Source organism: Hoplias malabaricus, chromosome 11, assembly GCF_029633855.1.
Source record: "Hoplias malabaricus isolate fHopMal1 chromosome 11, fHopMal1.hap1, whole genome shotgun sequence".
NCBI lineage: Eukaryota > Metazoa > Chordata > Actinopteri > Characiformes > Erythrinidae > Hoplias > Hoplias malabaricus.
The window spans coordinates 35655030-35682339 of record NC_089810.1 but is presented as its reverse complement, the minus strand read 5'-3'; the positions used below and the strand labels follow the sequence as shown (position 1 = coordinate 35682339).

General features: G+C 44.1%; 1 protein-coding gene across 1 annotated transcript in view; it reads left to right on the top strand.

The window, feature by feature from the left end:
- The window catches only part of LOC136709894 (SH3 and multiple ankyrin repeat domains protein 2-like), a 167056-nt gene that overhangs the window by 112240 nt on the left and 27506 nt on the right, over positions 1 to 27310 (top strand). Inside the window, exons 15-16 of the mRNA XM_066685461.1 lie at positions 4152 to 4234; positions 6253 to 6377. Of these exons, the coding sequence (XP_066541558.1) occupies positions 4152 to 4234; positions 6253 to 6377 (208 nt within the window). The remainder of the gene's footprint in view (positions 1 to 4151; positions 4235 to 6252; positions 6378 to 27310) is intronic.

Genomic DNA, 27310 nt, shown 5'->3' with positions numbered 1-27310 from the left:
TGGGCCTTGAATGTTTCTAATGTTTAGTTACACTGTACATTTACAATTGACTATAAATTGTAGTCTCTGGGTGGGGCTCTGAGCTTTTAGAAGTCAGGGCTGTGTGTAGTTGGTGGTCAGGGCCATAACTCTTATATCAGCTGATATTATTACAGTCAGAGAGATAGAAGTTATCAACATAACGATTCCAGCTGATCACAGATATTGTGTTTACAAGAAAGTGACAAACTTTCTCCGGGTTCCTTTCTAATTGTCTCTTTTTTGGTTTGGTTTTGTATGTGGTGTGTTCTCCCTCATGTCTGCGTGGGTGTCCTCCGGGTGACTGTTTGTGAGGAGTGAGGTGTGTTCTCCCTGTGTCTGCGTGGGTGTCCTCCGGGTGACTGTTTGTGAGGAGTGAGGTGTGTTCTCCCTGTGTCTGCGTGGGTGTCCTCTGGGTGACTGTTTGTGAGGAGTGAGGTGTGTTCTCCCTGTGTCTGCGTGGGTGTCCTCCGGGTGACTGTTTGTGAGGAGTGAGGTGTGTTCTCCCTGTGTCTGCATGGGTTTCCTCCGGGTGACTGTCTGTGAGGAGTGTGGTGTGTTCTCCCTGTGTCTGCGTGGGTTTCCTCCGGGTGACTGTCTGTGAGGAGTGTGGTGTGTTCTCCCTGTGTCTGCGTGGGTGTCCTCCGGGTGACTGTCTGTGAGGAGTGTGGTGTGTTCTCCCTGTGTCTGCGTGGGTGTCCTCCAGGTGACTGTCTGTGAGGAGTGTGGTGTGTTCTCCCTGTGTCTGCGTGGGTTTCCTCCGGGTGACTGTCGGTGAGGAGTGTGGTGTGTTCTCCCTGTGTCTGTGTGGGTGTCCTCCAGGTGACTGTCTGTGAGGAGTGTGGTGTGTTCTCCCTGTGTCTGCGTGGGTTTCCTCCGGGTGACTGTCTGTGAGGAGTGTGGTGTGTTCTCCCTGTGTCTGCGTGGGTTTCCTCCGGGTGACTGTCTGTGAGGAGTGTGGTGTGTTCACCCTGTGTCTGTGTGGGTCTGTGTGAGTGTGTGTCACCCAGTGAAGGACTGACGCCCTCTCCAGGGTGTGTTCCCGTCTTGTGCCCAGTGATTCAGGGTATGCTCTGGAACTTCCGCGACCCTGAACTGGATTAGTGGAACCTACTCATCATTAAACCAAAGCAGTAAAAACCATTCATACAGGAGCTCAGACAGAGGACAGTAGAGTACAGTCTAATAAAGTGATCAAAGCATAATAGGGCTGTTTCTAATAAAGTTTCCAGGACATAGAAGTAAACAGGAGGTATTTCTCATGAAGTGTCCATTCTCTGAAACGGCATCACAAATCTATCAAAAATTCTTAGAGCCACGCTTGTCTTTTTCTAGTCATTCATCGTGTCACTTTGTGTTCCTCTGAACTAAACGCTCTTCATGGCTCTGCGGTGAGATGATGTGGTTTATAATGAGATATTTCCTTCAAAAGCCCTTTTTTTTCTGCTTTTTCCTCTGACTTGAGTTGGAATTTCCCCAGAGGCTGAAACACTGACTCGCTCTCTCTGTTAAATATTCATTGGGGTTGTTTTAAACTGACAGAAGGTGCCGTTAAATTTTGCATGAACTGCAAACTGTCCACAGTCAGATATGGGCAGAGAGAGAGAGCGAGAGAGAATGTTTTTCTCTGAATAGAACAGCCACGTTGAGTATTATTCCTGTATTTCTGAGTTTATTCACATTTAAACTGACACATCCCTTCCTCTGCACTGGGAACACTGATAAAAATCCCATTCAGACTAAGGTCAGAGTGTAGAAACTTTTAAAGCCGAACACTTACATTAAGAGTCAGGTTTTCATTCAAAATAATGACACTGTAGAACTCAATAAGCACAAATTGACAGTTTGCAGATGTATGATAGACATGCTTCTGAGCCAATCACAGTTCATCACTAGCCTCTCTGTACTCCATCATCAAAACAAGCCTGCAACATGAAGGCTGATGGCAGTAAATGATTGTCTGCAGGCTGGGGCAGAGACTGATAGTGTGAATAGCAGCTGAAAGTTTGTCTGCGTTGGTAAAATGTCGGCTAAAAGAGGAGCACAGTGTAAACATTGAATTCTCTGTGAAATTATAAAATTTCTAATATCAGCCGAGCAAAAACAAGCCAATTTCACTAGGAACTAAGCTAATGTTCATTTCCACCACTCACACCTTTCTTTCCTGAAAAATTGGGCGACATGACGTCGCCCTCTCCTTCCTCTCTCCTTTACTTTTCTTTCTTTTTGATTTTAAAAAGCAGATTTTTTTGGGGGGAAACAGATCAGAAGGCACCTCACTCCTCACTCACAGTTCACTAACAACTACCATTCACACCTGGGTTAGGGGCAGGACTGAACCATTCCGTCCAAATAAACAGGGGTGCAGTACAGAGGCTGTCAGAACCGTTTGCTTTTTGCCAAAACATGAAGGAAAAAAAGAGACTGGTCGTTGTCTCTGTAAACTGTAAATAAAGTTGTCTGTTGATTATGAAATAGTATTAATTTAACATTGAACAAATGTCAGTCAGATGTTCTTAGAGAGATCCTGACCTCCAAACCTCACTTACAGCAGCCGTGTGTGTGTGTGTGTGTTTGAATATATATGTTTGTGTGTGTGCGCGCACGCTCCTACATCAGCTTGGTGTCTTTAAAACTGGATTGCGTTGCTAAGGCAACTCAGCATCCCCCGCACTGTTGCTAGGACTGCAGATGTCTCTCTCTCTCTCTCTCTCTCTCACACACACACACACACACACCCTACACACACAGACTCAGCACTCACTTGGAGAGTGTGTGTGGTCATGCATGTGTGTGTGTGTGTGTGTTGTCATGCTAAATGGTGCATGCAAATACACACATGCCTCATACACATTTTTAATTATAAACTTTATAATGTTGTAAAATAATTAATATTTCTCTTCATCTTTATGCATATATTAATATTTATGAACATAGCTATTGTGTGTATAAATGCATACATTTTCATTAACAGAAGAAAATAAAGTTCATTATCGTTCTTATTTTCTGGTTTTCAGTGGTAGTAGTGGTGTAGAAGACGTATTACTTTGAAACGCAGCCCTGTGAACAGATCATTCAAACTAACATAGCCCCACCCAACTGTTGTTGTTATTTTTATTATTATTATTATTATAACAACGATAATAATATACTTTGTGCTCATTAATGTGATTGTTTTTGCATTGTTTTTTATGTTGTTGCATGGGCCTTTTATACTTAATGCAGACAGATGGAATAAGTCTTTTTTTAGCCCCGCCTACCCACACTGGGATTGGCTTAGTGTTCAAACGTCCTGGTCAGTCCTAGCACTGGTGGGCGGGGCCTAGGAAGAAAAGTAACATACAACAGTATAATAATAATAATAGTGTATTTTAGTATTGTATAATGTATAATATATATATATACAATTTTTTTTACCTGTTAATGTTATTAGTACAGTAATTATAATATAATAAAAAGTGTTTTTTGCGTTCCCTCTCCCCTTTCTCTCTCTCTCTCTCTCTCTCTCTCTCTCTCTCTCTTCCCCTTCTTACCACTCTCTCTCTCGGTGACCCACCTCCCCTCCCCCTCCGCCCCCCTCTATCTCTCGCGCGCCGCTGCTGACGGATATTTTAGAGATTGAACGGAGAGGGAACGCAGCGACACACGCACGCGCGCGGACTCTCACAAACATTCTTGCACGCTCTGTATCTCTTGCTCTCGCTCACCAATGCTCCACGTGCACGTCTCTCCCTGCCGCGCGCCTTCATCACCGTCGTCGTCATCTTCATCATCGTTATCATCGTTGTCGTGGTCTTCATCATTTATTTAGCGGGTGATGATTCTAAGCGACGTCACGCGGTGCGCGCGCCGCTTCGGCCTCCTCCCGCGCGCGAGCCTCCAGCGAGGAGGAGGAGGATGATGAAGATGAAGAAGACGATGATGAGGGTGATGAGGATGGTGATGAAGATTTTGGACCGGTTAGGTTCTGCGTTCATCTGAATTAGGACTGATTTGTTCGCACTTTCACTCACGCGGAGACGCGCAAAAGCGCGCGCAAGAACCATGAACGCGCGCTCAGGCCGCAGGGCGCTGATGCGCGTGTCTGGGTGCACTAACACTAACGGGCGCCTCGCGCGCTGCTTCCTCCACAGCGACTGCGCGCTCGAGCAGAAAACCGTGGAGCTGCACAAGAAACAGGAGGAGGGGTTCGGGTTCGTACTGAGGGGCGCGAAAGGTGAGAGAAATTCCATCCATAGTCATGCTCTAACATACACCAACATAGAAATACTCAGATACACTTATACACACTCATAAGCACTTTTAAATGCTGCTTATGCACACTTAAATACACTAATATAAACTCAAACAGACACATACACACCTATAAATACCCCCATACACACTCATACAAACTTCTATACACTTATAGAGACTTACACTCATCTACACTCATACAGACATGTACTCACTCATATAACTCTCATATACAATCATAGTCTTATGCACACTTATAAATACCCCCATACACACTTATATACACTGACACACACTTACACACACTCATACAGACTTCTATACACTTAAACAGACATACATAGATCTACACTCATACAGACTTATGCAGTTACACACACACATATATTCATTATGTTCACCCATTCTCTTGTATATACACTTATACAGACTTATACACACATACACTCATTCATACACATACAGACTTATATACTGTTATATACAATTATATACTCATACAGACTCATCAAGACTCACACTCAGCGATTTATACATTTATAAAATCATATACACAGACTTATACACATTTATATAAACACACACAGACTTATACACGTTTATATAAACACACACAGACTTATACACGTTTATATAAACACACACAGACTTATACACGTTTATATAAACACACACAGACTTATACACGTTTATATAAACACACACAGACTTATACACGTTTGTATAAACACACACAGACTTATCCAGTCATATGCTTCATATACTCCCATATGGACTCATAATGACTTAGTCATACAATAATAAACACTCATATTTATATACATTCACACACAGTCATATACATTCATACAGATATGTAAACACATGACACGCAAACACACAAATCCATGCAAATTCATATATAATCATACAGACATAAGTGCTCTCATCTACTTACTAATTACATTTTTCTCTAAAAGATGGGAGCTTTATATGCTTTTTTTTACTGATGAGAATGTATCTGGTCACATCAGATCCACTTGCTCTTTAGCTTTTATTTAGTTTTTGAAATCCCATCTTCTATGAAAAAATGGACAACTGGAGATTAATAAATGAAGGAATGTGGTTTGACAGTCACAGTTTTCTCTCATAACGTGTGAACTAAATGTTGCTGTGGATTTATTACAGACTATACACTGTATATTAAATTAGAGAGAGAGAGAGAGAGAGAACAATCTGGGCAGGAGGGGAAGAGAGAAACGAAGGGAAGAAAAGAAATAGACTGAGCAGAACAAAGATAAAAGGAGAGGGCAAGTTTCTCTCTCTCTCTCTCTCTCTGTGAGAGGCTCATGGTGATGTATGAGAAATGTCAGTTTGTCAGCACTGGGTTGTTTTTGCCTCCACAGACAGGCTGATCTCCAGTCATCAGATATCTGTGTGTGTGTGTGTGTGTGTGTGTGTGTGTGTGTGTGATGGGTGGGTTACACCATTGTTCCTGATGAAAAAACAAACATAACTAACTATAATTAATGCACCCATACGTACTGATTCATAGCTTGATGGAGCGAATGAAGAAACCCCACCTCAGGTCGCACTACAAGGTGAATCAGAATCAAATCAGATTTGTTTTAGACCAAGAATTAATAGGTGACCAAATGTGGTTTGTGTGGTCAAAGTGTGGTAATGTTTCTCGGTTGCTGTAGCACACTGAAGGCAGGAAGTTAAGAAGCTCTTCCCTGGAATCCATTCTGATTCTTCAAACTGAGTCATGTTTAGAGTCATATTTGAATCTGATTTGAATCAGACAATTGTGGCCTGCATGTGATTTGTGGGAAGGAGTTGCACAAGGCTAAGGCAAAAAATGCCACAGGACATTTTCTGATTGGATTTGAGACACATTTGTAACAGTAGCAGGATTCACTCAACATTAGGAGTGAAATCATTTGGAAATATGCTGTACATATTATGAACCTAACAGTAAAGGTAGCACTGATCATATCTTCTTTTATCCCCTTGTAGCGGACACTCCGATAGAGGAGTTCACTCCCACCCCCGCCTTCCCGGCGCTGCAGTACCTGGAGTCTGTGGATGAAGGGGGCGTGGCCTGGCAGGCTGGGCTTCGGACAGGTGATTTCCTCATTGAGGTAAAAAAATAATAATCTTTTCTGCCAGTTTTCTCTCTGATGGACTAATGGCTGTTGTGTGGAGTCATGTATATATGTATATATGGATATGAAGACCAGCATCACAGTCTATGTTTGTGGCAAGAGGTTCAAATGCTGAACGTATGGTGACAGAAGGCCTTTTATTCCTGGTTGTAATGTGATTCTGATTGGTCCAGCTCATCAACCCTGTGTTACTGAGTTACATTTAAAACTTTAAAAAATAGAATTTAAATAATATTAATATTTGAGCTCTATTCAATTTCATTTTTGATATAAAATCTATGACTTTTTCAACCTTTCTTCTGTTCATTTAAAACTGTAAAGTTGTCACTCTAAAGTCTTCATGTTTGAATTTTATATTCAGCACTGAATGGTGCAGAGAGTTGCTTACTAAAGCCTAAGCCCAATGTTTGAATTTTCCGTTCCACCTTAAATGGTGCAGGCAGTTTTATTCTGATGCCAAAGCTCCATCATTTTTAATTTTCCGTTCCACCTTAAATGGTGCAGGCAGTTTTATTCTGATGCCAAAGCTCCAGCGTTTTTAACTTTCTTTTCCACCTTAAATGGTACGGACAGTTACGTTCTCATGTGTAATCTGTATGTTTCCATTGTTTGTTCCACCTTAAATCGAGCAGGCATTTTCATGCTCTCATGCAGGCAAACACTCTCCGTGTTTGAATTTTCAACCTTAAACTAAGCTGCAGTTTCCAGAGGCGGTAGTTGTATTGAGTGTACACAGGGCTGATGCTGCAGGGACTTTGCACTTTATCTGTGTCTGAAGCAGAATGTTGTGTTTTGAAGTCGGTTTTAAACTCGTCATGGAGAAGTTGTTGGACGCATCTCCTGCTGATCCACCTCATGAAAAAGGTGTGTGAATGTCTTGTCAAATGTTTCTGGCAGACGTGATGAAATTTGTCCACACGGCTGGTATTTTCACTGTTGTTCTGTTGCTGGAGCTCCATCACTCCAGAGATCACAAACTCGGTGCTTCACAGCCCAAATTCTTGGCATTGACCATGGTGAGTTCAGATTAATGTGTGGCTGCTCCAGGGATATAATTCTTTTGACAAGGCTTTTCTAGGGAGATTATACAAGCCATGTGTGCAATTGAATGTCTGAGGAACCCTAAAGTAGCTGAACTCACTCATTATAAATGATCTCTCAAAAGTTCTAGAGACAGTGTATGTGGAAGTGAATGCTGTTTCTGTGGAGAGTTCAGCTGTGTTTATGCTCGTAGAGAGATCCTTCAGTAATGGAAAGGGTTTTACCTGCTTTAAATTAGAGCCTCTTGGAAAGTGCAGTTTGCTAACACACACACACACTCTCTTCAGCTGCACTGTGTGATGATTAGACAGAGTGCTGTCATTAGGAGAAGGGAAATGAGACGGAGCCGCATCTCTCTATCTTGCTATCTGTATTCACTCTCTCCTTTTGTCCATATTCTCATCACAGCTTTTCATACTTCTCTCTCTGTCTCTTTCTCTCTCTCTCTCTCTCTCTCTCTCTCTCTCTCTCTCTCTCTCTCTCTCTCTCTCTCTCTCTCTGTATGTGTGTGTGTGTGTGTTTGTTACCCACTGTTGTTATGATTCAACTATGTCTTCCTATACACACTTTCTCATTTTGCACTGTTTTTCATTTCATGTGGTGTTCCCCAGGGCTCAGTATTTGGTCCACTTCTATTCATTACCTCTAGGTTGCATTAAATGATTGTATTATGGTTATGTTTTTATTAGTTCAGCTTTTTCCCTCCATTCCCTTTGTAAAATCATTCTAATACCCAGTTAGTTCAACACTGTGCACAATGGAAAAGATTACACTTAATACTAGGCTGCATATAATTCTAGGCAGAACTAATTAACCACACACATGCTTTAAAGCCACGCTGAAAATGTTTAATGTAGATTTTCAGCAATAATAGTAGCACTAACAGTTAGTCATATCACTCATATTTCCCCTTAAAAGTAATATAATTATCAAATAATTACTAAGGCTATATGGAGCTGTATTTGAGTCAGGATTACATCACTTGTGTTAATTCTGCAGATAATACGAGCATGTACAAATGTACATCATCATCCAAGCACAAAGGGTTTGACGTTTTGATAATACAAGCTGTGAATTGAACTCTGGTGTGTGTGTGTGTGTAGTGGATACACACAGGTACAGATGTTGAATGATTAGTTCTGGATCACAAACACTACTCCAACTCATTCCAAAGGTGAATGGTGCTCCACCGCTCCACAGCCCAATGCTGGGTGGCTTTATATCTCTCTGTCTTATCTATGCTTTGTTATCCACACTGTGTACACACCTAAATGTTCATTAAAAGTGTGTCTGTACACTTTGGCACACAGTGTATGTATAGTACATGGTGCAGCATGCACACAAACACACTCACATTATCTTTATTCTCGTCACATAATCTCTGTCTAACAATGAATGAATAGAATCCGAGTACTGTGGTGTGTGTGTGTGTGTGTGTGTGTATCAGAAAAACAGATCCATCTGCATGCATGATTTAAGATACTGCACAACTTGGCATCAAAGTTTCATGTAGTGTGTGTGAATGTGCACGTGTGTGTGTAGATGTGAATTGGTAAGAATTTGTGTGTGTGTGTGTGTGTGTATGTAGGTTCTTGTCCTGCATGTGTGTGATCACATGATTGTTCATGTGCATTTGTGTGCGTGTGCCCAAATAAGAATGTGTGTGTGCGTGCACGTGCGCATGCGTGTGCATGTGTATTCTGGATGTATATCATGGTTGACTGAGTTGCTCACTTAGTGATGGTGATGTAACATTAGAACTATACTGCAAGTCCACACACTGGAGTTATGAGGGTACTGTATTTAACAGATAACAGTGGTTAAAAGGAACTTCAAATTTACCCATAATTCAGTGTTTGATGTAAACAGTGATGGGGAGTGTTTTGGTGTGAAATAGAAGACTGCAGAGAAACTTGTGGATTTTTTTTTATATATAGTTGAGGTGAATGGAAACAGGCGTCACTATGTCTACAACATTTTCTAGAACAGACCATTTCTGTCCAATCACTCTGAGTGTGACGTTTGGGGCGTTGTTGGGTCTGGTGTGGGTAGGTTTCGGGCGTTGTTGGGTCTGGTGTGGGTAGGTTTCGAGGCGGTGTTGGGTCTGGTGTGGGTAGGTTTCGAGGCGGTGTTGGGTCTGGTGTGGGTAGGTTTCGAGGCGGTGTTGGGTCTGGTGTGGGTAGGTTTCGGGGCGGTGTTGTGTCTGGTGTGGGTAGGTTTCGGGGCTGTGTTGTGTCTGGTGTGGGTAGGTTTCGGGGCGTTGTTGGGTCTGGTGTGGGTAGGTTTCGGGGCGGTTTTGGGTCTGGTGTGGGTAGGTTTAGGGGCGGTGTTGGGTCTGGTGTGGGTAGGTTTCAGGGCGTTGTTGGGTCTGGTGTGGGTAGGTTTCGGGGCGTTGTTGGGTCTTGTGTGGGTAGGTTTCGGGGCGTTGTTGGGTATGGTGTGGATAGGTTTCGGGGCGTTGTTGGGTCTGGTGTGGGTAGGTTTCGGGCCGTTGTTGGGTCTGGTGTGGGTAGGTTTCAGGGCGTTGCTGGGTATGGTGTGGGTAGGTTTCGGGGCGGTGTTGGGTCTGGTGTGGGTAGGTTTCGGGGCGGTGTTGCGTCTGGTGTGGGTAGGTTTCGGGCCGTTGTTGCGTCTGGTGTGGGTAGGTTTCGGGCCGTTGTTGGGTCTGGTGTGGGTAGGTTTCGGGCCGTTGTTGGGTCTGGTGTGGGTAGGTTTCGGGCCGTTGTTGGGTCTGGTGTGGGTAGGTTTCGGGCCGTTGTTGGGTCTGGTGTGGGTAGGTTTCGGGCCGTTGTTGGGTCTGGTGTGGGTAGGTTTCGGGGCGTTGTTGGGTCTGGTGTGGGTAGGTTTCGGGGCGGTGTTGGGTCTGGTGTGGGTAGGTTTCGGGGCGGTGTTGGGTCTGGTGTGGGTAGGTTTCGGGGCGTTGTTGGGTCTGGTGTGGGTAGGTTTCGGGCCGTTGTTGGGTCTGGTGTGGGTAGGTTTCGGGGCGGTGTTGGGTCTGGTGTGGGTAGGTTTCGGGGCGGTGTTGGGTCTGGTGTGGGTAGGTTTCGGGGCGGTGTTGGGTCTGGTGTGGGTAGGTTTCGGGGCGGTGTTGGGTCTGGTGTGGGTAGGTTTAGGGGCGGTGTTGGGTCTGGTGTGGGTAGGTTTCGGGGCGTTGTTGGGTCTGGTGTGGGTAGGTTTAGGGGCGGTGTTGGGTCTGGTGTGGGTAGGTTTCGGGGCGGTGTTGGGTCTGGTGTGGGTAGGTTTCGGGGCGTTGTTGGGTCTGGTGTGGGTAGGTTTAGGGGCGGTGTTGGGTCTGGTGTGGGTAGGTTTCGGGGCGGTGTTGGGTCTGGTGTGGGTAGGTTTAGGGGCGGTGTTGGGTCTGGTGTGGGTAGGTTTCGGGGCGGTGTTGGGTCTGGTGTGGGTAGGTTTCGGGGCGTTGTTGGGTCTGGTGTGGGTAGGTTTAGGGGCGGTGTTGGGTCTGGTGTGGGTAGGTTTCGGGGCGGTGTTGGGTCTGGTGTGGGTAGGTTTCGGGGCGTTGTTGGGTCTGGTGTGGGTAGGTTTCGGGGCGTTGTTGGGTCTGGTGTGGGTAGGTTTAGGGGCGGTGTTGGGTCTAGTGTGGGTAGGTTTCGGGGCGTTGTTGGGTCTGGTGTGGGTAGGTTTAGGGGCGGTGTTGGGTCTGGTGTGGGTAGGTTTCGGGGCGGTGTTGGGTCTGGTGTGGGTAGGTTTCGGGGCGTTGTTGGGTCTGGTGTGGGTAGGTTTAGGGGCGGTGTTGGGTCTGGTGTGGGTAGGTTTCGGGGCGGTGTTGGGTCTGGTGTGGGTAGGTTTCGGGGCGTTGTTGGGTCTGGTGTGGGTAGGTTTCGGGGCGTTGTTGGGTCTGGTGTGGGTAGGTTTAGGGGCGGTGTTGGGTCTGGTGTGGGTAGGTTTCGGGGCATTGTTGGGTCTGGTGTGGGTAGGTTTCGGGGCGGTGTTGGGTCTGGTGTGGGTAGGTTTCGGGGCGGTGTTGGGTCTGGTGTGGGTAGGTTTCGGGGCGGTGTTGGGTCTGGTGTGGGTAGGTTTCGGGGCAGTGTTGGGTCTGGTGTGGGTAGGTTTCGGGGCGGTGTTGGGTCTGGTGTGGGTAGGTTTCGGGGCGTTGTTGGGTCTGGTGTGGGTAGGTTTAGGGGCGGTGTTGGGTCTGGTGTGGGTAGGTTTCGGGGCGTTGTTGGGTCTGTTACACCTTTTATGGAGAACAGGGCTAAAAAATAAAATATACACATTGTAAAACAGACACCTCTGAAAAAAAGTCAGAGGCAGAGGGAAGTGTTTATCTACTCTTTTATCCCCAGTACTTTTTTATCCTCAGTGTTATTTTGATGTAAGGTTCAGTACAGTACATGTTCTTCTTAGGGTTGACACAAGCTGGGAAGTTCTTACTCTCTAATGTGCATTAGCAGCATGCTACTTGACTCCAGAGAAGTGCAGAAAACGATAGTTTGGCCAAACTATGCCAAGTGTGGTCGATCAGCCAAGACATAACATATATAACAGATATAAACTGGCATGGTGAATTCACCTCGACCTGCGCTTTGATGAGCTTGTAAAATTCTCATAACACAGAGCTCAGAACAGGAACAGTTCAGGTACAGAAGCCTGAAAAATCAACATCATGCCAAATCCCGTGGACAAAATACAGGTCAAGATGTTACTACTTTATTTAGCTATGATTATGTCTTAGTTCATGTTTATAGATGTGTGCAGAGTAAACACATACCCTCTATTTTATTCTATTGGATGGTTTTCTTATGCTGTTTAGTGATTAATATTTAACATTCTAGTGTATAAGTGTGTTATGTGTTCTGAGGACATTAATAGACTAATATCTCTTATTCCATTGTATACAAGTGTTTTATTAGATTTTGTTTTCCCATAAAATGACCACATGATCATGCAAACAAAAAGAAAAGCTTTGATGTCGGACAAGGAAAGGGTTAAGAAAATTAAAAAGACATTGTGGTTGTGTTAATTACAAATTGTTAGTGATAATTAGTGATATAATTTCATCAGTAAGTGCAGCATTAAAGCGTGTCTCGGCTTGTTCTTCTGGATGAACGTCTAGCACTGTCTGTTATAGTGATTTATATAGACACATCTGCAGGCTCACACAGAGCTAATACTGGATTTATCCACTGGCGCTCTTCAGTGTTTGTGATGTATTTATTATTAACCTCAGGAAGCATTCACAGTGACCATTATATTCATAAACGGCTCTTATTTCCAGCTTCCAACTAGTTTTTATAACACCTGTATACGCATATTGTCGCTGTTCAATCCAAAACATTCATTCATTCATTCATTGTCTGTAACCACTTATCCAGAGCCTACCTGGAATCACTGGGTGCAAGGCAGGCACTCACCACTCACACTTTCACTCACACCCTCACTCTTACGGACACTTTTGAGTCACCAATCCACCTACCGACGCCTGTTTTTGGAGCGTGGGAGGAAACTGGAGCACCCGGAGGAAACCCACACAGACACAGGGAGAACACACCACACTCCTCACAGACAGTCACCCGGAGGAAACCCACGCGGACACAGGGAGAACACACCACACTCCTCACAGACAGTCACCCGGAGGAAACCCACACAGACACAGGGAGAACACACCACACTCCTCACAGACAGTCACCCGGAGGAAACCCACGCGGACACAGGGAGAACACACCACACTCCTCACAGACAGTCACCCGGAGGAAACCCACGCGGACACAGGGAGAACACACCACACTCCTCACAGACAGTCACCCAGAGCGAGACTCGAACACACAACCTGCAGGTCCCTGTAGCTCTGTGACTGTGACACTAACCTGCTGCTATTGTGTTCTAATGATGTAGTAAATAAAAATTGGACAAAAATGGAGATACATGTTTTTGATTGGACAGCGATGATATAAGGAATCATATTAGACAAAATGGAATGGGAATTTTTAAAGCCCAAAAACCCTCAGAATTATTAGATTGTTCATCAACTTGGCAATCTAGATACGGACATCGTTTCCTCTGAAATGAAGAGTATTAAACAGGGGTTTAATGTCTCCGCTCCTCTGGCAAGACTTTAGTATTATTTATGTCACTAAAGGCCATCAACTTCTCACAGCTTTGTTTAAAGTGTTGATGCAGATGACTTGCCTCACTTCAGTTCATCCAATAAGTACTGCATGGAGCTTCAACACTGCCTCTCTGGTCTAGGCTTGGCACTGTTTGTCTATAGGTTCATGTGGTTCAGGTGATTGCAGTGTACTGTTACAGACGTTGCTGTATATTTGTCATGTGGCCCACATGAACTATAGTGAAGGAGTTTTTAATAGAGTGGACAGTGTTGTTCTCAGCGACCCAGAAAACCACTGACCTTGCTGCCCTGGGTCTTTAACAGATCAGGTAACTTTAACAGGATTGTGTTCCTTCTTCTCAGAGTTAATATATCAGAGATATCTCTTTACTCCGAGAGAGGAGCGGAAGGCCTGTGAGCGTACTGTTTCCACCTGGGCCTCTGTTATCCTGATACGGCGATGTTACTGTATATGTGTTAATTGTTTATTAATCTGTTTTATTCAGATTCATTATCAGTTCAGGGCGGCATGGTGGCGTAGCAGGTAGTGTCTCACAGCTCCAGGGACCTGGAGGTTGTGGGTTTGTCTGTCTGTGAGGAGTTGGTGTGTTCTCCCTGTGTCTGTGTGGGTTTCCTCCCGGTGACTGTCTGTGAGGAGTGTGGTGTGTTCTCCCAGTGTCTGCGTGGGTTTCCTCCGGGTGACTGTCTGTGAGGAGTGTGGTGTGTTCTCCCTGTGTCTGTGTGGGTTTCCTCCGGGTGACTGTCTGTGAGGAGTGTGGTGTGTTCTCCCTGTGTCTGTGTGGGTTTCCTCCGGGTGACTGTCTGTGAGGAGTGTGGTGTGTTCTCCCTGTGTCTGCATGGGTTTCCTCCGGGTGACTGTCTGTGAGGAGTGTGGTGTGTTCTCCCTGTGTCTGCATGGGTTTCCTCCGGGTGACTGTCTGTGAGGAGTGTGGTGTGTTCTCCCTGTGTCTGCGTGGGTGGTTTCCTCCGGGTGACTGTCTGTGAGGAGTGTGGTGTGTTCTCCCTGTGTCTGCGTGGGTTTCCTCCGGGTGACTGTCTGTGAGGAGTGTGGTCTGTTCTCTCTGTGTCTGCGTGGGTTTCCTCCAGGTGACTGTCTGTGAAGAGTGTGGTGTGTTCTCCCTGTGTCTGCGTGGGTTTCCTCCAGGTGACTGTCTGTGAGGAGTGTGGTGTGTTCTCCCTGTGTCTGTGTGGGTTTCTTCCAGGTGACTGTCTGTGAGGAGTGTGGTGTGTTCTCTCTGTTTCTGCGTGGGTTTCCTCCAGGTGACTGTCTGTGAAGAGTGTGGTGTGTTCTCTCTGTGTCTGCATGGGTTTCCTCCAGGTGCTCTGGTTTCCTCCCACGGTCTAGAAACACACGTTGGTAGGTGGAATGGCGACTCAAATGTGTCCGGAAGTGTGAGTGTGCAATTGTGTGTCGCCCTGCGAAGGACTGGCGGTTCCTCCAGGGTGTGTTGCCGCCTAGCTCCCGGTGATTCCGAGTAGGCCCCAGACTCACCATGAACCTAAATTGAATAAGCGGTTACAGACAATGAATTATCAGTTCAGGAAACATCATCATCATCAAAAAGAAATATATCTTGTCCTTTATATATTTCCAGCAGAACTGAAAGCTTCAGTGAAGAGTGAACTCTTTTCCACCTGTTTAAAGAGTCCTGCTACCATTTCAGGCACATGGCTTTGATGTAGTAACAACACACACACACACACACACTCTATAAATAACTGCAGTGTTGATGTGCTGTAGTGTTGTGAATAATTGAGTGAAGCTGAGGCTCTGAGAGCTGTTCTTATTTCTCGACATTGACAGGCCTTCAGCGCTGTCAACTCAATTTAGTTTGGTTTAACTCCGTTTAATTCATTAATGAACTGCTTCATCCCAATCAGGGTCATGTTATGTCCAAGACCTACCAGAGTCATTGGGTGCCAGGCCAATCCACCCACCAAAGTGTGTATTAAGGGATTTGAGAGGAAAGTGGAACACACAGCCAGAGAAGCACATGGACCAGGAAAACAGAGCTAGACAAGTTGAGACCTTTACAGATTTCCAACATGCAGCTTCCAAGGCATGAAGCAGACTCACCCAACGAGACTCGCTAGAGGAGGGACCAGGGCCAGTACAAAACAAGGAGTACAAATGATGATACTGCACATGAGAATGGAGAAAGAACTGGACATGGGACTGGTTGCAGGACAAGGAAAGAGACTGGACAGGTATGGAGATGTGACAAGGACAGGCATATAGGGTCTGAGACGTAAAGAGAGACGGGAGAATAGAGTGTGACAGACAGGACCAGGGGCTACAGCAGGAACTTAGGGACACAGGACCAGGGACAAGAGTGGATGGGCCCTCATGGACAAAGGCAGAAGTCTTCTGAACCACAGGACTGGGGCAGAAGCCAAAGGGACTGGAGAGACAAAGGGAGAAACAGCCTGAAGAATCGTAGGACCCGGGCAAAGACAGGTCCATAGCAACCAAAGGTGGGGCAAGGACCAAAACAAAACCAAATAACAAGAATATAGAAGTGTGCCAAATGGCAAAAACAGAGGGGTACAGACCAGTACAAGTTCTGTTCAGTTAAACTCAGTTCACTTCATTTTCATTTCGTATTGTTCACGTCAGTCCAGACCGATTCTCAGGTGTATTGTAGCTAACATAACATCAGTGATTACTGTTCTCCTCCAAGCGCATTGAGCTTCGTGTGCCTTAAAGGAACTTGTGTTAGCCTTGTATACCGAACGATCACTGGATTAGGAACACCTGCCTTGTATCTACATACAGGAGCACTTTGTAGTTCCAAATTACAGACTGTAGTCCATCTGTCTCTGTGTATACTTGGTGAGCCCCATTTACCCTGTTCTTCAATGGTGAGGACCACTACAGAGCAGGTATGATTTGGGCAGTGGATCATTCTCAGCGCTGAAGTCACGCAGACATAGGGCTGGCATGTTTGTGTGTGTTGTGCTGGTATGAGTGGATCGAACACAGGGCAGGAGTTTTTATACCCCTCAGCATCACTGCTGGACTTAGAATAGTCCACCAACAAAAAATATCCAGCCAACAGTGTCCTGAAAGTGGTGTCGTGTGTGGACTGATGAAGGACAAGAGGTCGACCAACACAAACTGTGCGCAACAGATGAGCCATTGTCTCTGACTTTACATCTACAAGGTGGACCGAATAGGTAGGTATGAACTAGAGAAACTCTGGAGTATCGGGTCCGGGGATGTCCCGTAGTGGTCATTCACACATGCAGTTCACAGACTTTCCGCATCAGGTGTGCTCTCACAGCAGGAAATGAAAGGTGCTTTAGGTGTGGGGCAGTGCCTGTGCAGTGCATGCAGTGGAATATTCGGAATATTTTGTACTCCATTCTCGCATGCGCTGACTTGGATTTTACCAGGAGTCTTTACTAGGGTGCCAGGAGTTGCATATGGTCATGTTCACACATACAGCTCCTCTGGGTAAACTCCAGAACATTTCTGGATTACTGTGCATGTGTGAAAGGGGCATAATAGAGTGGACACTGTTTAAAAACTCCAGCAGCACGACTGTGTCTGATCCACTCGTACCAGCACAATACACCACATCAGTGTCACTGCAGCACTCAGAATGATCTACCAACCAAATCATACCTGCTCTGTGGTGGTCCTGTGGGGGTCCTGAATATTGAAGAACAGGGTTTAAAGGGGATACGAAATTATGCAGAGAAACAGATGGACTACAGTCTGTAATTGTAGGACTACAGAGTGCTCCTAATCCAATAATCATTCTATGTGTGTGTGTGTGCGCGTGTCATGGACACATGAATAATATCAGTAATAATATATGAGCAAGTTGTCATGGTCTTAGTAAATGCTGCCCATTCATGAACCCCCTTCATTATAAAAATTAAGACAGTCTCATTCCTTGCACATGCTCAGTGTCTCTTTTACACATTGCTTTAAAGCCCAGACTCCTCAGTGTGATGACTGTTGCTATGGGAACAGTTGCTGTGTATCGTCCTCAGAGTTGAGATGAGACATGTCTTTGTGCTGCAGGTCTCCATTCATTCTGTGTCCATAAATTAAACCACGTCTTTGCCTAAGTTTCTTCAGGTTTAGCATTAGAGCTTCAAAGCTAATATAGCAAATCCATATTTAATACCTTTTGGCACTAGATGAGAGAGGCAGGCACGTAATCAAACATTTTAAGTCTGGGTGGCATGATAAATACTACTGGACAAGGATGTTTCTGTGATGTTGTGTTAGCATTAGCTCTATTAGCTGATAACATTCTGATAACATTAGCTATTAACATTAGCTGGTAATACTCACTCCTCTAATAAGCCTGAGGGATCTTGGTTGTCTCATTGATTTTAGTTGAAAAATGTACCAAACCATACCCAGAAAATGCTTGAGTGATTTCAAAATCACTCACTTTTTCATTTTGTGCTGTGTGTAGGTCTCTGGTGGATCCGCACCATACAAGAGCAAATACAGCTAGCAGCAGAGGTCAAAAATCTTTTTTTTTTCTCCAATATATAATGAAATCTAAAGGACTAAAATGATCAGATGAGCACAGAGGGGGCATCTACGACTTTTGAAAACGCAGTTCTCTCTGGTTTGTTTATGTTCAGGTGCTCTCCGTATTTTATGGTGGAATGTTTTGTTTGAGGAAATATATATAAAGGTTTTTATTCATCATTTGAATTACCACAGAAACTCATTTGGAATTCGAGCTGTTTGGTTTTGTATCATTTTCAGTAAAGCAGTTAGCCATCACCATGATTTTGGCGATATTTCCATCTTAAGTAATCCAAACCAGCAAAAATAAGTCGATATCACCCACCTATGACCGAGCAGGAATAGGGTGGCACAGTGGCGCAGCAGGTAGTGTTGTAATCACACAGCTCCAGGGACCTGGAGGTTGTGGGTTCGATTCCCACTCCGGGTGACTCCAGGAGTGTGGTGTGTTCTCCCTGTGTCTGCGTCGGTTTCCTCCCTTTGGTAGGTTGATTGGCAACTTAAAAGTGAGTGTGTGTGTTGCACTGTGAAGGACTGGCGCCCCCTCCAGGGTGTATTCCTGCCTTGTGCCCAATGATTCCAGGTAGGCTCTGGACCCTCCGCGACCCTGAATTGCATAAGCGCTTACAGATAATGGATGGAGCAGGAATAGAGCAGTACTCTCATCTCGGTTTGTGCTTTTCAACATTTGGAGTTCTCTCCATTGTCTAAAAACCTCCAGATGCCATTTCTCTGCCATAAGCAGAGGGAGAGAAAGCCTAGCATAACAGACTGAGGCTCAGTGCCAAGAGTCTTCCACAAGGTTTAAAAGTGATGTTCATGTTTTTAATCCAATACACTTTTTATAACATTCAGAGAATGTTTCCTCACCATTTGCTAACTCTCTGGTCTGTTTGGGCAGTGGAAAAAGGTCTCATCCTCTCCGTGAGCCACTTGCTGAGCCATGAAAAATGGCCTCTGGAGGCGTTTTGTTAGCAGAGAAACCTCTGAATGTTTAAAAGCATGAAGCTTGAGGGTTAAGAATGTTGCTCTGCTCGTGCTCCATAGGTGTGTAAAATTGACTTATTTTTGCTGTTTGAGATTCGTTACTTAATGTGGAACTGGCTTCGACAGCTAACTTTTAATAGAAAAAAACAAACAAAAAAAACACACACAAACCTAAAATGTTGCAGAACTAAACAGCTTGAGTTATAAATGGGTTTCTGTGGTAAATCAAACAGTGAATAAAAACCTCCAGACAGGTTCGACTTCAGCCACAAGGGAGGTACAGTCTGTTTCTTACTCAACCTCAACTTTCCACTTTATGCCGAGCTTCTGAATGAAAACAAACAGGAGGAGCTGTTTGTGTTGCTGTGAGAACATTGCCTTTAAGCTCCCCAGCGTTGCAATGTGGACAAATATCTTTGGGAGGAGCTGCAGTGATGTTTGTTCAGTAATTGACCTTTAAAACATTGAGGCTGAATGACATCAAATCCTCACAGAAATGGTGAAGAGCACAGATGGCTTTGCATTGTATGTGAGTTCATGTTTATAGACATCAGAAAATGCATTGTGAATATATAAATTTGGTGGTGAATTTGTTGTTGAACTATCGCTTTAATGTCTGAAGCTCTGTGCTGCGGCGGTCTCTGTGCTCAGAATATTTTCAGCTGAGTTTCTAAATATAGAATAGCTCTGTTATTGTGGATGTAGATATTCAGACCCTGTTCATTTCAGTGTATTGGGAGGTCCTTTAGTGCAAATAATGATCACTTATTAAGTGAAGTCGTGTGCATAGTTAAGACTTTTCTCCTCTGTGAAGGTTCTGCGTGGTGTAAGTAGTTCTTATCCAGCACAAAATATTGAGATAGTCTAGAATCATTTGTATAATCTCATGATATTTTTCTGTAGGATGATTTCATGTGAATGAATATTAAAATTTGGTTGTGAGATGGTGTGTGTGTGTGTGTGTGTGTGTGTTTCTTTTTCAGTGATGATGTCTGTGGAGTCTCTTTCAGTTGCGTCTGCAAAGGCATGAATCATCACTGCCCGTCTTTAACACTGCGTCACAGCACACACACACACACACACACAGTCTGATGATGATCTGTTAAAGGTGTTTACAAAAAAGCTGTTTTTCTGTCTACACACACACACTGACTAGTGATAGTCAGCAGGTTATTAATACACACACACTTCACATACAGACGTTTATACGCTGACATATGTACACGTTGGCACCTTATGCAGGTGTAACCATGGAAATGTAACATGAATATGGAAATGAGTGTGGTCCATCCATAGAGATAAGTGTCGTAATTTGATACATGAGTTCAGTGTACCCATGATCGAGGTTGTGTGTGTGTGTGTGTGAGCCCTTATGACTAATTGTAAAATTAATTTGAGAAAACACAGTGAAGGAAAATCGCTGAGTTTACTATTACAGAAGCACACACCACACACACACACAGTGGAGTGGAGAATGTACAGAACATAGGATTTATCACAATAAAGGCATGAAAAATATAAGAGCTCTGACCAACAGGCATCATTTTCCATTTTCTGAATTCATTTTCTTTCTGTGTAGGATTTTATATTTTTTTTGTGTGTGTGTGTGTGTGTGTGTGTGTGTGTGTGTGTGTGTGAGAGAGACACCCTGTGAACAACTTGCTCCCCCTTCAGGGTGTGTTCCTGCCTTGCAACCAGTGATTGCGGGTAGGCTCCGGACTCACCTGTACTGAATAAGCGGTTTCAGACAATGAATGAATGAATGTATGTGGTTGTACTTGGACAGACATACAGAGCTGCAGTGTAATGATGTAAATAGTTGTAGCAGAACTATAGTAATTAGAACATGGCTGTAAACCATACCTACAGAACTGTGCAGTGTGTGACAGCAATAGATGTAATGTAACCATGGAAATACTCTGCCTTAACCACAGAAACGGGTGTAGTTTAACTATGGAAGAGATGTAATAGAACTATGGAAACAGGGGTATCCCACTGATGTTCATCTCTGAGCTGTAGTTCTGCTGATAGATTTAATAAAGACAGTGTGTAAAATATTACAGTGCATTTCTCAAAGCATTAAATCCTACAGGGCAGATACAGTTCCAGTAGCATGGCACAAAAACACAGAATCTTTCCTTTTACACACTGGAAACTGGAGATTTTACACACACACACAGAGAGAGAGAGAGAGAGAGAGAGAGAGAGGGAGGGAGAGAGTGATGAATGAGTTAGATAATGCCAAAAATCTCGCCCCTAAACCCACACATTAATCTCTCTGTCAAATCCACAAGCTGCGTTTACAATGTTTTATTGGACCATCTGAGGTCTGTGTGTGTGTGTGTGTGTGTGTGTGTGTGTGTGTGTGTGTGTGTGTGTGTGTGTGTGTGTGTGTGTGTGTTTGATGATTTAAAGAAATCATTGGTTTCATACAATTTTACACACACACACTTGCCTTTTCAATAACTTCCTTTTTATTCAGGGGACCTGCTTTCACTGTCTCAAATAAATCTGAAGCCACACCTCCAAAGTTCAGTCCTATAACATATTAACTTGGATCACTGCATGATTCTCTCCAGCTCTTCTTGCTTTCAGACCCAGACGAGTTTAATTATCTCCTCTCTATCAACGACTAAAGCTTTAAGTGTGGTTATGGTGAAACACCTGGATATGTTTATATCTAGTTTGGTGCAATGCTGAGTATCGGGATTGCACTGGTGCTTGAACATTTCTAAACCCTTCAGAGTTTACTATACTTCTGCATTCAATCCCTCAAGTTGACTCTCCTCAATTTGTCTGACTGTGGATTGGTGGAGGCCAAACTATTTAGAAAAGTCTTGATCAAATTTATGCAGAAATATATTAAACTCTGCAGGTTCACAAACTTTCAAGCACCATATCTGCTTTAGGGATAGGTGGGATACACATTTTTCATACTGTCATAAAGTATCAGAATATTTTCATGATATACTGTATGGGCTGGGGGGTGCAGTGTCAGGTTGCGTGAGCCCCATATCTGTGAATATGGGTTGAATGAGGGGTTTTTGGCGCTGTGCAGCTCAGCCCAGCAGTGCACACAGACACTCGTGTTGACGATTTAAAAAAAGTATCTGATAGAGATAAAGCGTCATACCTGTGAGCACAAGGTTAAGTGAAATGTCTTCTGAATATTTTGTCTGTTTAAAGGTTCGTTCCTTTCTCTTTTAACCCAAACCCGGTTCTAAACTCACAACGGTGGTGGTCTACAGAGCATTTTTAAATAAAGTGTAAAGTATTACCATTGTACTGCCCAACTTTAATCTGCATAGAGACTAACCACATAAAAAACAACAGGTGTAAACACAACCAAGAGACATTTGAACAGATTCATTTCCTCAGGTGGTCTTTGACCTTTTTTAGTCAGATGGTATGAACGTGTCCGTACATCTCACTAATGTACATTAGACAGCCCTAATACCACCCAATACAGTATGTCACAAAGCACCACGAGGAAGGTAATCATGGAGCTTTGCATATTATGTTCCACACAGTGATCGCACTACTACGTGACCACCGGAGATGCTTTGTTGTCTACCAAGTATAAATGCATGCAGTTAAAGTAAGGATGCAGTTCTCATGGAACAAACCAGATTAACTGGAGTCTGCATGGTTGTTATAGGTCCAACTTTCTGTATTATTTTAATCATTCTGTGTATTCTAATGGGGTGGCACGGTGGTGCAGCAGGTTAGTGTCGCAGTCACACAGCTCCAGGGACCTGGAGGTTGTGGGTTCGATTCCCGCTCCGGGTGACTGTCTGTGAGGAGTGTGGTGTGTTCTCTCTGTGTCTGCGTGGGTTTCCTCAGGGTGACTGTCTATGAGGAGTGTGGTGTGTTCTCTCTGTGTCTGCGTGGGTTTTCTCAGGGTGACTGTCTGTGAGGAGTGTGGTGTGTTCTCCCTGTGTCTGCGTGGGTTTCCTCCGGGTGACTGTCTGTGAGGAGTGTGGTGTGTTCTCCCTGTGTCTGCGTGGGTTTCCTCCGGGTGACTGCCTGTGAGGAGTGTGGTGTGTTCTCCCTGTGTCTGCGTGGGTTTCCTCCGGATGACTGTCTGTGAGGAGTGTGGTGTGTTCTCCCTGTGTCTGCGTGGGTTTCCTCCGGGTGACTGTCTGTGAAGAATGTGGTGTGTTCTCCCTGTGTCTGCGTGGGTTTCCTCCAGGTGCTCCGGTTTCCTCCCACGGTCCAAAAACACACGTTGGTAGGTGGATTGGCGACTCAAAAGTGTCCATAGGTGTGAGTGTGTGAGTGAATGTGAGTGTGTGTGTTGCCCTCTGAAGGACTGGCGCCCCCTCCAAGGTGTATTCCCGCCTTGCGCCCAATGATTCCAGATAGGCTCTGGACACTCAGTAACCCTGAATTGGATAAGCGCTTACAGATAATGGATGGATGGATGTGTATTCTAATGTTTGACTTTACACTTTCTCAGGCACTGGGTTTTTCCTGTGTATAATATTCTCAGAAACGAGTATGTGGTACTCAATGGCTGTTTTTGTTGGAAATGCTGGTTTAAGGCCTTTACTGTATGGTGTTTATATGTGATGTCTATATCCTTCTACATAGTTTTACTCTTTTTTTCCCTCTCTCTGCTGTAGTGTGAATTGGATGTTGTGGTATTGGCAGAGCGTTCTGTTAAACTGCGATCGATGTCTCTCTTACATTCGCCAATCCATTCTGGCAGCAGTGTGTAAAATTAACCACATCACACACACTTCCAGGAGTGGGCCCAATAACAGCCTCAGACATTAAAGCAATAATTTGACAAATAAAAATCAACCTTTTCTGTTTCTTACCACAAATGTAATCAGCCAAGACATGCCTGAAGCTTGCTCCTCTTGTTTTTACGCTGGTGTTACGAGGCTAATGTAGGTAAGAAATTACAGAAGCTTACCTTCACACACACTCTTTTTATACTGTGTGAATGTATTCTGCAGTCTTATGATTATAATAAAAATAATAATGATTTGAAATAAGCTCATGCAATTTCTGACTCTGTCACATACTGTTACCTAGAAAGAACATGAACATAGCTACAGAAATAATAATTATTATTATTTTACATTTATTTGCATCTTATTTACAGTTTTCATATTCAAACATTTAGTTCCACCTTAAATGGGGCAGTATATGAGGATAATATTGGCCTTCTTCACCAGCTTCTTACTTGTATTCTCCGTTCCAACTTGAATAGACACACTTATCCCTCATTTTAAATTATTTTGGTTGAACTATTTTAAGGTTGGGGCGACATGGTGGTGCAGCAGGTAGTGTCGCAGTCACACAACTCCAGACTCCCTGTGTCTGTGTGGGTTTCCTCCAGGTGACTGACTGTGAGAAGTTGGTGTGTTCTCTCTGTGTCTGCGTGGGTTTCCTCCGGGTGACTGACTGAGAAGTTGGTGTGTTCTCCCTGTGTCTGCATGGGTTTACTCCGGGTGACTGTCTGTGAGGAGTGTGGTGTGTTCTCCCTGTGTCTGCATGGGTTTCCTCCGGGTGACTGTCTGTGAGGAGTGTGGTGTGTTCTCCCTGTGTCTGCGTGGGTTTCCTCCAGGTGACTGTCTGTGAGGAGTGTGGTGTGTTCTCCCTGTGTCTGCGTGGGTTTCCTCCGGGTGCTCCGGTTTCCTCCCACAGTCCTAACAAACACGTTGGTAGGTGGATTGGCGACTCAAAATGTGACCGTAGGTGTGAGTGATTGTGTGACTGAGTGAATGTGTGAATGAATGTGTGAGTGTGTGTGTTGCCCTGTGAAGGACTGGCGCCCCCTCCAGGGTGTATTCCCTCCTTGCACCCAATGATTCCAGGTAGTCTCTGGACCCACCGTGACCCTGAACTGGATAAGGGTTACAGATAATGAATGAATGAATGGATGGATGAATTTTAAGGTGGGAGAAAACCGGGTAAAAATATTTATGATACAATTTAAGGACTATTTTTTGCTGAAAACTTTGTGACCAAAAATGTTGACCAAAGACCAAAGATTTCTGCCTCTTTTCAGAGGTTTCTAAAGGACTGGTAGATAATAAATGGATTGACAAAGATAGCGTTGAATAAAGAGCTCCTATGATGCACATCTTTATCTTTTAGAGTGGTGAGCTCTGACTGGAGCTGCTGGCCATTCTCTCATCCCGATAGTGCGCAGTGTGCAGGGATCAGATTAGATCAGATTAGATTAGATTAGCTCAGAAATGGCCTTTTTTTTTCTTTGCCTGTGACATTTTAGGAGCAGCGGTGAACACAGGGCTCTAGTGAACTGACGGTCAGCCAGAGGGAAAATCTGTTCTCACACTTCCACACATGAATAAAACATCTCTCACACACACATACACAGACATCGTGCATCCTTCTGAACTGTGTAAAAAAATATAATAATAATCTGCATAATTGCTCACACACTGAGGTGATGATCATAATAAAGACTGCACTTCTGTCCTGGCTTCAGTGTAAGAAGCTGTTTACACTGGGGAAAGGATGTCTGAGCAAGTGAAGTCATCTTAAATCTAGTCAGTCGTATCATCTTTCTCATTTTGAGATAGTTGTAAGAAAATAATGAGGCTGTCTCTAGACTATAGCACGTGGTTTTGAGGATTAAATGTTTCGGAGACAGCGACTTGTTCCATTGTGAGTTCATTTCACTTCCTTTAATAAGGAATAAGATACACTCATAAGGCCCAGTAATCTTGTGTTGTTTCAGACAGCCCTTATAAACTGAACTCGGCTACATTCAGGTGACCTTCAGTTGCACACAGGTAATGAAACGGGACACACTGAAGCAGCTGCACATGAGTCTAAGGTCACCATGTTCGAGGCCAAGTGTGGAATGGGTGCGGTAAAACTGTAAAAACTTTCCGTTGGATGGTGTAGCCGTGGAAAAGTGCTCTGTAGGGATTTTTTGGGACGTGTTTGAGTGATGTTCCAGAACCTTGCGTCCCACATTAGCACCAGAACTCACTGATGTTCAAAGTCAACGCTAAATGTAACTAAATGTAATTGTGTCTCTGATACTCTGATTCTCTCGGGTGTACTGTCCTTCAGCTGTGCATAAAAGTGGGTCAGCGGGCGGAGCTGTACACACTGTGAGGAGTGTGTGTGTAAAAGAGACAGAGAGGGAGAGAGAGAGAGCCAAGCAGTGGAATCACAGTGCTGTGTAACCACGGCAACAGCCCAGGAGGCTGATGTCACCAAGGCTTCACATGCCAGAGTGGAGAAGAGAATCTAAACACACACACACAGATTAGGCAGAATCAGCTGTATGTAGTTGAGCTGTGTGTGTGTGTGTGTGTGTGTACAATTTTGGTTGTTTTGTGTGTTTATTTATTCAGTGTGGGTCATTTGTTGTGTGTCTGTCTCTGTCCACCCATCCATCCATACGTCTATCCCTCTGTTTCAACCTCTCTACTGCTCTGTCTCTCTCTCTCTGAGTGGATGAGAAAGTTTTTTTAGAGAACGTCACTGTAACTGTAGCAAACAGAAACCAGCTCTAAACGGTATTTAAACACATTTATAATAACATTCATATCAGAAATGTGTGTTTGTGTGTGTGTGTGTGCGTGCGTTCTGCAGTATCATGACTCATATCCTCTGCTGCCATCAGCTGTGTGAGGAAAATCCTCAGAGAGATATAGAGACAGGAGAGAGAGAGAGAGATTATTATGCATAGAGATTATTGTTGTGGTGTATTACGTCACTGCTCTTTGCTGAGTTCGTTGTGAGTATTTGTATTACACTGAAGCACTGCATGGTGTATCAGTCGAGCAATTGGTGTGGCACTTCACATATTCCTAGTAAACTTCATGGCGTATTGTGTAAACACAAACCCATGTTCCAGAAAAGTTAGGACACTGTGATAAAAACAGAATACAATGATTTATAAATCATTTAAACCCCTATTTTAAATAATAATGATAAAATAGTACCAAACAACACGGTAAATGTTTAAACTGAGAATGTTTTCTTAAAAAAAATCCCTTTTGATTGGATGCTAACAACATGATCAAAAAACAAACATGGACATTATGTATCACCTCTTCTTTTAACAACATTCTGTAAACATTTGGGAACTGAGGAGACCAGTTGCTGTAGTTTGGAGAGTGAAGCTTGTTTCTCATTCTTGCTTCATACAGGATTTCAGCTCAGGGTTTGCATTATAGCTTTAGTTTTTTTCATTTCATAATGCACCAGTGGTTTTTGTTGGGTGACATTCATGCTGTTGTAATCCATGCAGAATGTGGATGGCCCTGGTTTGTTGAATAAAGCAAGGCCTTCCCAGAAAAA